Source organism: Gavialis gangeticus, unplaced genomic scaffold (assembly GCF_001723915.1).
Source record: "Gavialis gangeticus isolate Ggan-Ray unplaced genomic scaffold, GavGan_comp1, whole genome shotgun sequence".
NCBI lineage: Eukaryota > Metazoa > Chordata > Crocodylia > Gavialidae > Gavialis > Gavialis gangeticus.
Window position 1 is genome coordinate 57,561,814 of NW_017729022.1, and position 15,714 is coordinate 57,577,527.

The 15,714-nt window shown below is 45.5% G+C and overlaps 1 protein-coding gene across 7 annotated transcripts in view; it reads right to left on the bottom strand.

Moving 5' to 3' along the window:
- CFAP54 (cilia and flagella associated protein 54) overlaps window positions 1-15,714 on the bottom strand; it is a 308,490-nt gene that overhangs the window by 188,416 nt on the left and 104,360 nt on the right. For all 7 annotated transcript variants that reach the window (XM_019515046.1, XM_019515044.1, XM_019515049.1 and 4 more), the window contains exons 25-26: window positions 14,737-14,892; window positions 10,436-10,558 (exon numbers count right to left, since the gene is read on the bottom strand). In XM_019515046.1, the coding sequence (XP_019370591.1) occupies window positions 10,436-10,558; window positions 14,737-14,892 (279 nt within the window). The remainder of the gene's footprint in view (window positions 1-10,435; window positions 10,559-14,736; window positions 14,893-15,714) is intronic.

Here is a 15,714-nt window from a genome sequence, read left to right on the forward strand (position 1 = left end):
TTCCTGTTCCAGGTCGAATCAGCTAAATCAGTTCCAAATCATATTGATTAAACAAAATGCAAGAGTTCCAAAAACCATATTGATTGAGCAGGCAGAACTTAATCATTCTAAACATTATGTATGGTGCTACAACTGGCAAGCATCCTCCATCCCAGGCTCTCACCCTAGGACTTCAGATACTCCCAAATCCACTAGCAGGCATCTACGTGCAGAACCAAGCTCAGAGGTCTTGGGATTCAGATGCCCCCAGATGCTACAGGCACGCATCCTCCATCCCAGACACTTTAGTCTGGGACTTCGGATACTTCCTACACTCAATTTTAGCCCACAAGAGGTATGACACAGTATACTTCATTAGCCTGTCCACAGAGAATGAAGGGCTAGGTGTTAATGAGGACTTAAGGGTTAAGGAGGATGAGACAAATTGGTCCCTTAGCATCAACAGGATTTTGAATGGCTTTGTTGACAACAAAGGGGAGATTCAGGACACCCAGGAGTTGCCCAAAGGATATAAACAAGGCAATGAAAGAGCAGACTGGAAAAAAGGTATCTTGGCAGTTCCTGGCCAGAAGAATCTGAGACTGAGATAAGTGCCTCCACTTGTTTTGGGGAGCTAAAAGACTAGAAATGAAACAGCCGAGTATCTTTAGGGGTGCTCATGGCTCTGTGAGCTGGACTGGGGACAGAGGGATGGCTGAACCCCATTGGTGGGGACAGAAAAACTCTGGCTGGCTAGCCTTTGATCCAATCAGTGCTGCTTAGAACTATGGGTTGCATTATGTCACCCCAACAAGAGGTGAAGCCTCTTTCTCAAATGCACAACTGGATGCTTGCTCCCCAAGTCAGAGCTATAGACAACCTGGGAAGGTGAGAAACCAAAAGGCCAAGGTCTCAGAGTGGGAAGGAGCCTGGCCTTCCCCCCTGTCCTAGAAGTCAAGCCTGGGAAGCACTGGGAGTGCAGCTGTTTTATCCAGTAATGAGGACGCTATGTGGGTTGGAGTGATTTCAGAATTTGATGATGGGGCTGATGTTTTTTTTCATAGATTCATAGACTTTAAGGGCTGGAAGGGTCCTCCCAAGATCATCAAGTCCAGCCCCCCTGCCACAGGGAGGAAGTCTTGCTGGGGTCAAATAACTCCTGCAAGATAAGCATCCAAATGCCATCTGAATGATTCCAGAGTAGGTGCTTGCACCACCTCTGGAGACAGTCTGTTCCAGACACTGGACACTCAAACCGTAAATAAGTTTTTCCTTGTGTCCAGTCTAAATCGGCCTCCCAGAAATTTGTGGCCATTAGACTTTGTTATCCTTTGGAGAGCACTGGTGAACAACTGTTCTCCCAGATCTTGGTGCACCCCCCCTTATGTACTTATAGGCTGCCATCAAATCCCCCCTGAGCCTTCTCTTCTCCAGACTGAAGAGTCCCATGTCCCTCAACCTCTCCTCGTAAGGCTTGCTCTCTTGGCCTTTGATCATGCAGGTGGCTCTCCTTTGGACTCTTTCAAGCTTATCCATGTCCCTCCTGAAGTGGGGGACCCAAAACTGGATGCGGTACTCCAGCTGCAGCCTCACTAAGGCTGAGTAAAGTGGGAGGATGACATCCCTGGTTTTGCTTGAGATGCTTCAGTGGATGCATGCCAGAGTTTGGTTTGCTTTGCTGGCCACGGCATCTCATTGGTGGCTCATGTTCATCTTGTGGTCAGTCGAGACCCCCCAAGTCTATTTAGGTCATGGTGCTAGCAAGGATAGCACTGCCAAGCCTATAAGTACGATGCTGGTTTTTCCTCCCAAGGTGGAGCACCCTGCATTTCTCTGCATTAAAGGCTATCAGGTTTTGGTCCGCCCACCTTGCGAGCCTGTCCAGATCGGCCTGTATCCCCAAACTGTTCTCCAGTGCGACTGCCTTCCCCATACTTTAGTGTCATTTGCAAACTTTGCCAGTCTGCTTCTGATGCCCAAATCCAGATCATTAATGAAAATATTGAAGAGTACTAGCCGGAATACTGAACCCTGAGGGACACCATTAGTCACCTCACGCCATGTTGATTTGCTCCCATCAACCACTACTCTTTGGGTCCAACCCTGGAGCCAGTTCCCCAGTCACTGAACAGTGAGATGGTCAAGCACACAGTTTTCCAGCTTAGCCATGAGGACATTATGGGAGACCAAATCAAAGGCCTTCCTGAAATCCAGATATATGATATTAACCTCATCTCCCTTGTCCAGACAATGCATCACCTGGTCATAGAAGGAGACAAGGTTGGTCAGGCAAGACCTTCCAGCAATAAAGCCATGTTGGCTGGCACTCAAAGTTATCTTCTGCTAGCCTGCTGCTGTTAGCCTTGACAATTTTCTCCAGGATCTTTACAGGGATGGATGTCAGACTAATTGGTCTGTAATTCCCTGGGTCTTCCTTCCCTCCTTTCTTGAAGATTGGGACCACACTGGCTCTTTTCCAATCCTCTGGTACCTCTCCCAAGCACCAGGAGTTCTCAAATATCTTTGCCATAGGGCATACTATGATGTCCGCTAGCTCCTAAAGAACTCTCGGGTGCATACCGTCCAGGCCCATGGACTTGTGGATGTCAACTCTTACAAGGTGTTCCCTCACTTGATCTCCATCAATTGTAGGCCCATCTTCTGCCCCCTGGATGCATTGCATCCTATCTGACAGGGTGACCCCTTTGGATGGATGGAAGACTGACACAAAGTAATCATTTAGGAGATTTGCCTTTTCCTGACAGTCAGTCATCAGCTGATTCAGCAGGGGTCCAATGTTGCCTTTGTTTTTCCTCTGATTTCCCATATACCAAAAGAAGGATTTTTTGTTGTCCTTCGTTCCCGTGGCTAGCCTGAGTTCAGTGTCTGCGTTGGCTTTTCTGGTCTGCTCTCTGCAGGTGCAGGCTAGTGCTATGTAGTCTTCCTTAGTGATGACTCCCATTTTCCATCTGGGGTAGGCTTCTCTTTTTAGCTTCAGGAGGTCCAGGTTCCCTACTGAGCCAAGGGGACACCCTAGCCCGCTGACTGCACTTCCTTCAGGATAGGATAGACTTTCCTTGTGCTTCAAGGATTATGTTCTTAAGGAACACCCATTCCTCATGGGCTCCCCTTTCTAAAGGGCCATGGTCTCCAAGTACCTAGTTGACCAGTCTCCTGAGTTTTTGAAAGTCGGCCTTCCCAAAGTTGAGGATTTCTGGTTTACTGAGGCACCTGCCTGCCCTGCGTTGAACTGAGAAAGTGATCAGTTCATGGTCACTGCCACCAAGCTTCCCCTTGACTCTCAGATCATTCACCAAATCATCCCATTTGACCAGAACCAGATCCAGCAGTGCCTCTCCCCTAGTCAGCCCGTAGACCTTTTGTGTTAGGTAGAGGTCATCAATGCATGTGAGGGAAGCTACACAACTGGTCAAATTTGGCCATGTCTTCTTTCCATGACATGCCGGGGAGGTTGAAGTCCCCCATGACAACCAAACATTCAGAGTCTGCAGCCTCAGCCAGTTCCCTATTGAATTCTCAGTCCAGCTTTTCCTCATGGTTGGGAGGTCTGTAATAGACTCCTACAGTTATGTCCCCTTCCCCATGCTCCCTCTGTATTTTAACCCAGAGAGTCTCGAGAGGCCCTCCTTGGTTGCTAAACTTGGTTTGAAGGGAAGTGTATTGCTCCTTCATGTAGAGCACTACAACCCCCATCCCTCTTCCCAACATGGTCTCTCCTGTACAAGGTATAGCCTTCTATACCTACAGACTAGTCATAGGTGGAGTCCCACCAGGTGTCTGACCATGATTATGATCTCATAGGGATAACATTCAGGAGTAGGGCCAGTTCTTCTTGTTATTCCCCAAACTCCTAGCATTTGTGTACAGGTAGGTGACCTACTGTGAGAAGCCCTGGGCTTCCCTGTGTGCTGGGATGTGACTTTTCCTTGGGCTGTGTTCAGAGTGGATTCCCTTGGGCTACCTGGTCTGTTACTACTGTGGCTGTCATGACCTGGACTAGAACTGTTAATTGATTGCCCATCCCCTGGTGATCCTAGTTTAAAGCCCTGTCAAGTAGGTCAGCTATCCTGGCCAAGAACAGCTTCTTCCCTTTCAGGGTGAGGTGGAGGCCATCCCTCTCCAACAAGCCACTGCTTCTCTCCCTAAAGTGTGGACCGTGATCAAAGAAGCCAAACCCCTTGCGATGGCACCATCACCAGAACCTTCTGTTGACCTCTCCAATACACCTCTCCTTCCGAGGCCTGTGACCAGGAGGATCAAGGGAAAAAAAAACAAACCATCTGTGCCCCAAGAGCCCTGTAGTCACTCATAACCCAGCCAGGATTATTCCAAGCCATGTCATTCATGCCCACATGGATGAGTAGCATGGAGTGATGGTTGGAGGGCTGGATGAGTCTGGGGATCCTCTCAGTTACATCCCGGACACAAGCCCCCAGGAGGCAGCAGATCTCACAGGCTAAGGGGTCAGGGCAACAATCGCTCCCTCAGTCCCCCTCAGGATGGAGTCACCCACCACGATTACTCTGTGTCATCCTCTGGGCGCAGTTACTGCTGGCCCTCCATCCTCACATGCTGAAGCCAGTGGCTCAGCTGACTCTGCTGACATGAGGGGTTCAAAACGGTAGTGCAGCTCCAGGGGAATGGTCACCCTGGTGCACTGCCTTCTAGGGCCAGTGACTACCTTTGTCCAGGCAACCCCTGGCTGGACTCCATGCCGGTTCTTCATGTCCACCATGGAGTCGTCAGCCATCTGGTGGAGAGCCTGGAAACCATCCGGGGGCTGCCTGTCACTTTTTCAGGCTCTGGGGCCCGAAAGCATGGCCACCTCCACTTGTGGGGTCTGCTCCCTTTTTGGGGTCTCTGGCATGCCAGCTGGAGAAGTTCCAGGCCGCAGTCCAGAGACTGTGCGCCATCAGGGACTGTGAGCAGGAGATCGACTCCTACTACCAGGCTCTTCTCCCCCAGGAGGCGGAGGGTAGATCACAGTCTCCCTCCAGGACAAGGGAGGACTTGAGGACCTCCCTCACGGACCAGCACAGGGCTTGGACCAAGGTGGCCAAGAGCCCCAAGGCCCACCACCCCAAGGCCCCTGCCCCACGGGAGCTTTGCAACAGGTACAAACCTCTTGCAGCCCCAGCAGAGCCTACTGAGTTGCCAGCTCCTGCAGACAACACAGGCACTACTGTAGCTACCACCCCCGTGCTCTCCCCAAGACAAAACACAAAGTGTTTGTCATGGGAAACTCCATCCTGAGGTGGACTGAGGGGATAGTCTGCCACCCCAACCCCTTAGCCCGGGAAGTTTGCTGCTTCCTGGGAGCCCATATCCGAGACATTGCGGAGAAGATCCCTAAACTCTTCTGGCCCACTGACCACTACCCTATGCTCCTCATCCATGTGGGCACCAATGACACGGCTGGGAGCACTCCCAGCCAAGTCATGAGGCGCTACATGGATCTGGGAGTGAACCAAAGACTGCGGCACTGGTGTCATCAGGAAGGCTTTGGCTTCCATAACCACACTCCGCTCTTTGGTGAGAGAGGCCGTGAGCTGCTGGGAAGGGACGGCCTCCACCTCTCTCCGCTGGGGAGGAGGCTCTTCTCAGCCAGACTGGCTGCTCCACCGGGCTTTAAACTAAGCCCATAGGGGGATGAAGGGACTACTGCCACTGCTGGCCCACTCAGCAACCCTTGCAAAGCCAGCAGGCCAAGGCACTTAAGGGAGACCACCCCTGCCCCAGCCCTTGAACAAACTGTAGACAAGGCCAGGGCCCCCAAGAGAACACTTGCCTGCCTATACAAAAGGAAAAACTTGTCCTCCTGTTAAACGCAAATAACTATGATGTCATAGGGATAATGGAGACCTGGTGGGACTCCACCTATGACTGGGCCACAGGTACAGACAGCTATACCCTGTATAGGAGGGATCGAGCGGACAAAAGGGTATAGCTCTCTATGTCAAGGAAAGTTACACATCCCTGCAAGCTGACACTGGCACCCATGGTGGAAGACTTGAGACCCTCTGGGTTAAAATCCTTGGGGAACATGGCACAGGGGATACTATGGTGGGAGTCTACTACAGACCCCCTACCCAGGGTCAAGACCTTGAACAGGAATTTGCCAGGGAAGTGGCCAAGGCTGCGCACTCCCAATGTATGGTCGTCATGGGAGACTTTAACTACCCAGACATCTCATGGGAGGAGCGTTCAGTCAAATCCGAGCAGTCACAAACCTCTCTCTCATGCGTGGATTACCTCTGATTCAGGAGGTTTACAGGCCGATGAGAAGTAAAGCACTGCTCGACCTGGTACTGGCAACCGGGGATGACCTAATCAGCGACCTAATGATCTAAAGGAAGCTGGGTGACAGTGACCATGAGCTGATCACCTTCAGCTTTCACCATAAAGCTGGCAAATCAGATAGTAATACAGAAGTCCTTGACTTCAGGAAAGCTGACTTTGACAAGCTAGCTAAGGAGGCTTGTCAGTGAGGCCCTAAAGGGACACAACCTAAAAGGAAGGGGAGTTCAGGATGGGTGGTTGCTCCTCAAGAGAGCAATCCTGGATGCACAAGCAAAGTCTATCCCATCTCAAAGGAAAGGCAGCAAAAAGGCACAGCAGCCCCCTTGGCTCTCCAGGGAACTAGCAGACCTCCTGCGTCTTAAAAGGAAGACCTACAAAGAATGGAGGACTGGAACCACCACCAAGGAGATACTCTGCTCTGGTCTGGACCTGCAGAGAGCAATCCAGAAAAGCCAAGGCTGTGATGGAACTCCAGCTAGCTACAAATATCAAGGACAATAAAAAGTCCTTTATTAGATACGTGGGGAGCCGGAGGTAAAGCAAGGGCAACACTGGACCCCTGCTAAACCACATGGGACAACTGACAACTGATGCCAATGAAAAGCAAACTTACTAAATGGGCACTCTGCGTCAGTCTTTCACCAGTCCCATGGGACGCCCCTGCCCGCTATGGGACAGGGAGGCCCAGGTGAGGGAGATTCCTTACCCTCCATCAGTGCTGACCTCATGAAGGAACACCTTGACAGGCTGGATACCTTCAAGTCAGCCGGCCCTGGCTGTTTACACCCAAGGGTACTCAAGGAGCTGGCTAGCACCAGCTCCTTGAGCTGGATCTTTGAGAACTCCTGGTGCTCTGGTAAAGTGCCCAAAGACTGGAAGAAGGCCAATGTCGTGCCTATCTTCAAAAAAGGGAGGAAAGTAGATCTGGCAAACTACAGGCCCATCAGCTTGACCTCTATCCTGGGGAAGGTCTTGGAAAAGATTATCAAAGAGGCCATCCTTAACAGACTAGCTGACGACAATATCCTGAAGGATACCCAGCATGGGTTTGTTGCAGGTAGGTCTTGCTTGACCAATCTCATTTCCTTTTATGACCAGGTGATCTATCACCTGGACAAGGGGGAAGAGATTGATGTCATATCTTGACTTTAAAAAAAGCCTTTGATCTGGTATCTCATGATCACCTCTTGGCAAAACTGGCTAACTGCAGCCTCAACCACACCACGATCCTCTGGCTGGGGAATTGGCTCTGCGGCAGGACCCAGAGGGTGGTGGTTAATGGATGTCAATCATCGTGGTGTCCTGTGACCAGTGGGGTCCCTCAAGGCTCTGTCCTAGGGCCTATACACTTTAACATCTTCATCAATGATGTGGACATTAGTGTCAGATGCGAGCTGGCCAAGCTCGCCGACAACACCAAACTCTGGGGTAAAGCATCCACACCTAAAGACAGGAGGGTGATCCAGGCATACCTTGACAGGCTCATGAACTGGGCGGATGAGAACCTGATGGTGTTCAACACCGAAAAATGCAAGGTTCTCCACCCTAGGAGGAAAAACCTGCAGCATGCTTATAGGCTCAGCAGTGCTACGCTGGTCAGCACTACAGATGAAAGGGACTTGGGGGTCATTATTGACCACAAGATGAATATATGCCTTCAATGTGACGTTGCAGCTAGTAAAGCGAGCAAAATGCTGGCTTGCATCCATAGATGCGTCTCAAGCAAATCCTGGGACGTCATTGTCCCATTGTACTCATCCTTGATAAGGTCACAGCTGGAGTACTGCGTCCAGTTCTGGGCTCCACAAGTCAAAAAGGATGTGGAGAAGCTTGACAGAGTCCAGAGGAGAGCCACGCACCTGATCAGAGGTCAGGAAAGCAGACCTTATGATGAGAGGCTGAGAGCCATGGGACTCTTCAGCCTGGAAAAGCACAGGCACGGGGTGATCTGGTGGCCACCTACAAGTTTATCAGGGGTGTTCACCAGGATCTGAGGGAATGTCTGTTCACCAGAGCACCCCAAGGGATGACAAGATCGAATGGTCACAAATTCCACCGTGACCGATTCGGGCTGGGCATAAGGAAGAACTTCTTTACTGTCTAAGCCCCCAAGGTTTGGAATAGACTACTGCTGGAGGTGGTTCAAGCACCCACTTTGAACGCCTTCAAGACACATTTGGATGTTTATCCTGCTGGGATCCTATGATCCCTGGTGACTTCCTGCCCGTGAGGCAGGGGGCTAGACTCGATGATCCTTCAGAGTCTCTTCCAGCCCAAATGTCTATGAAATCTATGAAGCAGGCATCCAGTTCCTGCTCTCCCTCTCTAATGGTGCGCAGCCACTGCACTGTTGCCTGGAGCTCCTTAATCTGGCAATCCAGGGCCTCCACTAAAGAAAAAAAATGGAGAAACTGCAGTCTCAGGAAAAGAAATAGGATGTTTCTGCTGCTACTGCTCAATAATGGATGCTTTCTAACAGGAAAGTGATCTGAGAAGATCAAAATCGCAGAGGATGTAGCAGACTTCCATTTAAGCCCAAGAGTTATGTTCATAAAGATAAGGGGGGAGGAAGGGGGAGGGGGACAAAGAAGAAGATGCCATGCCAGTGGTCCTACCCAAAAAGTAAACTATCACAGGCCTACCCGCATACTCCTTGTCCAATGCATACAAGGTCATAGAATGGTATTTTTCAGAAGTAAGGTGGCAAATTCCCTTTCCAAACACTAAAGTCTAAAGACTGGCTCCTGCAGAAGTTGGGAAGACTTTATTGCAGCTTGAAATTATATATTGGGGCAGGCTTCCTAACTAATATTGCAGAAGTTGTCTGCACTGATTTTGCGGCACTGATTAAACCAAAAAGCAATGATACAACTATTTCTGCTGTGTCTGTATCTCCCATGTGATAAATATTGGTTCTGCTTCAAGGAGTGAGAGAGTTGGTACAGGGGATGTCAGTGTCAAAAAGCACTGGTCCTGAGGTTGAGGGCTTAGCCACTACTACTGTTTATAACCCTTTGAATAGTACTACAGAATTGGACAATACTCTTAGCAGGTTTTATGAGACGCAGGACTTAGTAGTGTAACACTTCTTTACCAAGAAACAGAAAGAAGAAATTTCTTTTTGACCTGTGGTACAGGGGATCTGGTCCTTCAAGGAGAATTGCAGAAATTGACTTCTGCCAGACTGGGATAAGGGAACAGCTAGTGTAAGTGAATCAAAGCAGCAGCAACATTCCAGGAAACCAAAAGGGAGTCTGCTAAGGCACTCTAAGCTAAAGACAGCTCAGCACTAGAAGAAGCCTGCCTTCTTTCAGGGTCACAGAAAGACCTCAAACTTATCAGAAAAACACATTTTTAATCTAGCATCTCTAGATTGGCAGTTCTTAAAAAAAAGAAAAAAGTCCTACAAGCACTACATTATTCTTTAATATATGTATATAGCCTGAGTACTTGCAGCTCCAATGAAGTGAAAAAAAATGCAGATGTGAATGATCTCTGAAAATCAGGACACTTGAATCATGGCCTTAAATATAAATGAGTGAGTGACATCAGGCACTTGCATTTATAACTTTGGTGCTAAATAAGTTCAGTTAGAAAAGGAGTTAAATTAGGGCTAATGTCAGTTATTTACATGCAAAACAGTTAATCTTCTAACATAGTAGAACCAGAGGATGTACCACTGTCATTTCCATGCCAAGTTTTCTGTTTCTTATTAGGCACTCCTCTTTTATTAGCACTATCAAAAAATTAACACCCCATTTTATGATCACAATTAAGGTATTTTAAATGTATATTTCAATTAATTATAAAACGGAAGGTGCATGAAATCTAAGTATCACACAGTATAAATTAAAATAGGTCACTGATTTCATCTAGTAAGAAATAAACAAGATGATCCCATTCCTCAATAAAGTACTTAACAAAACTTCTGATTTAAAAATATAACAATGTGAAAACAGCAGCACTAACATGTCCAGAAATATTTTTATAACACTGCTTAAGTCTTGTTCAAGAACGCCAAACTTCCTGCTAGTATTTTTAAGTACAGTTTAGCATGATGAAGTGTTATGTAAAGATTTCAAGTGTTATCTACTGACACTGTAGTCCATAGTCATAAGTATGATAAAATAAATACCTTGGCTGTGTAAAAGGAAGAACATGCTATCATATGCTGAATACTCTCATAACACCCTGCTTGTTTCCTTTGTGAGGTACTAACTGGGAGCTCTTGAAGGACTGTCAAGCATTTAATGAGAATCTGAAAATACAAGGATTACAATATCATGTCCTAAATCTACATACCCTTTCCAGAATCAGTGCCCAGCAATGTAACATTTTACTATAACATTTTAAAAGTTTACTACATACATGGAGTGAAATCCTAGCCCTGCTAGAATCAATTGTAAATCCCCCTTTACCTCAATATGGCCTGGATTTCAGCCATTAACTTTTAGCAATAAATAGCGAGTTCTGCCTGAAGTAGTAGATACACAATTAAAGATGCATGGTGGAGACCTTTAGTGTTTTAATTAGCCAGAAATGAAAGACTCTACAGTGCGATGATGAGTAGATGATACAGATAAACAAATCTACTTAAAATTGTTTTTGAGCAGGTCACAAATGTAAATGAAAAAACAAAAACAAGTTTAAATACTTTTCAGATTAGTTTTCTTTTCTACTTGGTTCTAAATATCAAAGACCCATTTTTCTGTCTTGTTTAACACATATGGAAACCAAATTACTATCCATTTGAACGGGGATCTGAACATGAAAAGCAGTTTCCAATTGTTGGCTGTGCTTTTTTTAAGATATCAAACAAATAACTGCTTAACCAAGAGCTCATCACAAGTAATGTAATAAAATCTATATTGCTTTTCCTAATTGTTTCCATCCTCTCTAAGATTTTTAACACAATAATCATCCCTGACTGCTTTAAACTATGTAAATTGGTCCTTAATTTAAAATCCATGTTTGCTATTTGTTGGTCATGAATTTGAAAGTCTTTGGATATTGCCACAATATATTTTCCTGAAAACCTGATGGGATTTAATAGTATTACTACTAAACACAGAAATAGAGGGAAGGTACACAGTCTTTTATAGGAAATATGCAAACTTTTGGAAAGAAATGTATTTTTAAAAGGAAACATTTCTCCATTGAAAACTGAAGGGTACATTACTGAAAAATAAAATCAACTTCAGCCCCAGAAGGGAATGGACCACCTGAATATCAGAGACAAATACTTAAAAAAGAACTCTGCAAACACTCCCTTTTCTTCCTTCACAGTGGTATTTGTAAACACAATATGGTTGGAAGTTACGGCCAAGATTCTGTCATAGTTAGACATATATTACAGCACCCATCTCAGTGCAGTTACTCTTCACTGATATTAGTATATCTGAAAACACTGTCCAGATACATGGATTTATAACTTTACGGGAGTGCTCAGAAGTTATAGAAATATTAATAACTTCCCTTTTGGTAGCTCATCTTTAGTTCATCTTTTGTACACATTGTTATAAATTTGATTGTACCCATACATTCAGGCTAGGTACAGACGTTCAAAAAGCCAGAGGCAGAATTGATCTAAATTATGCAGTTTTCTGTAAGCAAGGTAGTTTAGATCAGTAGCGAAAAGAACACACATTTGCCGTTGGTGAGGAGGAGCAAATCTTAAACCGGGTTCACCATTTTTAAACCAATCTACGTGTACCAAACTTCTGTTCTGTTACAAGTATAGACCAGTTTGTGTGCCGAGCCTCTGTTCTGTTACGGGTATCTTCTCTTCAGCAACCCCTTACAAAAAAAATCAATCGAAAATGACTGTCTTCCACGACTATCTTATCCGTGTGTCCAAAGATGGCTGATTAGCGTGTCCAAAGATGGCAGGATTGACAGACTCTACTACATCTCAGACATGTGTTTCCATGTGGGGTGGGTGGTGCTGGATTTTTGATTTGGTCTGCAACATGCTGTTTCTGCCACTCCTACTTTTCCATCTGCTGTTGTTGTCATGAGGTTTCAAAGTACTGAGATCCCTACAAGAAACTCTTCCTCCATTTGGGCCAGTCCTGGGCAATAGTCTCCTATGAGTTAACATGGATGTTGCATTTTTTTAAGTTAGCCTTGAGAACATCACCTGAAGCACTTTCTCTGCTCTTCTCTTAAACATAGACCTTGCTGAGCTAGGGGAATAAAAGTTGCTTTTGGAGCCTGGAGTCGGACATCCGGATGACATGGCTAGCCAATGAAGCCAATGTCAGATGATCCTCACCTCAATACTTGTAGTGTTTGCTTGCAGAAGGATGCTAATGTTGGTGCATCTGTTTTCCCACTGGATTCAAAGGACCTTCCACACGCAGAATTGATGGCACTTCTCCAATGACTTTAGACATCTTCTGTACACTGTCCATGTCTCAGCTCTGTACAGCAATGTGGAGATCATGACTGCTTGATAAACTATGAGCTTATTTTTGCTTCTGATGTCACAATCTTTAAACACCCATTTCTTTAGGCATCCAAAGGCTACACTTGCCTATTTGAGGAAACGTTGGATTTCTTTGTCCATGTCAGCCATTTGAGAGAGATGGCTTCCAAGGTAAAGGAAATACTCAATGTTCTCCAGAGAGTCTCGCTATGGATTTGGATTGCCAGAGCTGGGGACTGTTCCTTAGGAGTGTGTTGGTATTTTAGTCTTCTGGATGTTAACTGTCAGTCCCATTTTTCTTGTATGCCTCAGTAAAGACAATGATGATTGCCTGACGATCTGCTTCTGTGTCAGCACATGCTACAGCATCATCAGCATACCGGAAATCAATGACTGAGGTCAAGCTGGCCTTCGTTTTGGCTCCCAGCTGAAATTAAACAGCTTACCATCCACTTGGTAATTTAGCTCCACTTCAGCTGGAAGCTTGTTGGTGGTCAGATGTACCATCATGACAAGGAATATTGAGAAGAGTGTTGAAGCAATGACACAGCCATCTTAACTCCCATCTTAACCTCAAAGAGTTCTGTGATAGATCCATTACTGAGAACCACTGTTTGCATACTATCATGGAGCAGGCAAGGAATACTACTAAATTTCAGTGGGCATCCATACTTCACAAGGATCTGCCACATCACTTCTAGGCTAATAGAGTCGAAACCTCTCATGAGGTCAAAGAAAGGCCATGTAGAAGAGGCTTATGTTGTTCCCAGCCTTTCTCCTGGCACTGGAAAGCTGAAGATCATATGTCAGTTGTGCCTCTTGATGCCTTAAACCCACATTGACATTCCAGGAAGAACACTTTGGCAAGTGCAAGGAGACATTTCAGGTGAGTTCTTGCAATGATCTTTCCTGAGATGGACAGCAAGGTGATTCTTCTAGTTTCCACAGTCAGACTTGTCTCCATTCTTGAAGATTGTCACAATCTTGGTGTCCCTGAGATCATCAGGGATTTTCTCATCATTCCAGGTCCTTAAGATGAGGGCATGAAGCTGTGATGTGAGCAACACTCCCTGCTGCTTAAAGATTTCCATGGAGATTCCATCTGCTCCAGATGACTTGTCCTTCATCTGCTTGATGATTTTCCTCACCTTGTCAAGGGTTGAAGGGATTCCAAGATCATCCTGCAACACCCAGTCAGAGATGGAGTTGAGAACACCCTCATCAACAATAATCTTGACTGAAAAGGCCTTCAAAATGTTTCTTCTAATGCACACTGATGGCTCCCGTTTTCTCAATCATATCTCCTCCATCCTTAGGTCTCAAGGGAGTTGGTTCCTGAGCGCTCAGACCATAGACAGTTTTGGTGGCACTGAAGAAACTGCATATCATGGATGTCAGTGAGATGTTGAATCCCCTTAGCCTCATCTTCCCACCATTTGTTCTTCATATCACAGGTCCTCCTTTGGAACTCTGCTTTGCCTTACTGGAAATTCAATTTCTTTTGCTTGGAGGTGGTGTTATTTTGCTAAGCACAAAGGGCATTGCACTTGAGATCAATCAACTCTTGGATCTCCCGGTCAATCTCATCAAACCAATCTTGACATTTCCTGATAGAGACTCCAAATGTCTCTTAACAGATACTAATGGTGGTGGTCTTGAGGACACCCCACACACTGCTGACATTCTCCCATTGTTTTTGATTGGAATTTACCAGTTTTTCATTGAGGAGCTGGTGGAAGGAGACTTGCTTGCTTGGATCTGAGTCCTTCAACATTGACCTTTTGTCAGCATTGTTTCTGCTTCAGCCATCATTTGCTGCAGCAGTTTGAGTGACATATATACCAGTTTAGTGATGTATATACAGTTTATATACCCATTTATATATATAGGCCAGTTTCCAGTTGTGTATACTGGTAAAAGTACACTTCACCTGGGCACAATGTTGGTCTATCTTTTGTTTACCCACTCAGAGAATCTGAATTAAACTATTTCTTTTCAAATGATCTTACCTGAACCACTGGCACTGAAGAAATCTTGTGGTAGATAATTGGAGCAAGGAGACTATAACATTGAACAACAGCTTGCAGGGCATAATTTGCATCATTTAACCAATTAGCGAGCTCAATTGCCACAAGCATTCTCTCACATTCAACTAATCTAGTGACCTGCAAAAGAATAAAATGTGTATTCAGTTATAACTTTAAATTACCTATCCCAAAAGGTGGAAGAAGAAAATTATTTCTATAGTTTAAACGGCAGTATAATAGTATAGTAAATAAGATGTCTGAATTTAGAATAAAGCTTACAGCAATCCTTAGCAGTGTATAAACAAATACATCATTGTTCATGACATCAAAGAAAATTGTAGCTTTAACCTAATTTTATCCCTCGAGCCTATTAGTCTATGATGTCAAAAAAACTTGTACTTCAAACACAGAACCATTTTAACGGAGCAAGAAGAAACCATAGCATGAAAAATTAGTAAAATTGTAAAGTCACATGCCATCCACTCATAGCTAATTAGTGGGAGAAAGCATTAACCTTTTCTTGTTTTGACATTCTAGGTTCCAGTCCTCCAGCCTTTGCATGAGTAGAGCCAGTGAGTGAAGTGAAACTAAAATTGAAGTGAAAAGTTTTACAGTTTCTCAAAGGAGCAGAATTGATAAATCTTTGTGTTATTACCTTCAAGAAGCAATACCTCACCCTTTGTTAGAGTTGGATAGGCAGGAATAAACTCAGGCTATTATACCCATGACATTCTATTAGAAGTCTAATACTGAAGAAAAAGCACAAGTGACAAAAATGTTTATAGTAAACATTCACCGCCTTCACCTCCACTTTCACCTGAAGCACACCCTGAATGGCTGAAATGGACAGTTACTACCACCAGTGCTGCTGCTGCTGCCACTGCCATCTGTTCTGCTGCTGCCCCTTCTCAGGCCTGACAGACCCAGACGGAGACTGCATGGCCACCCAGGCTATGGTAT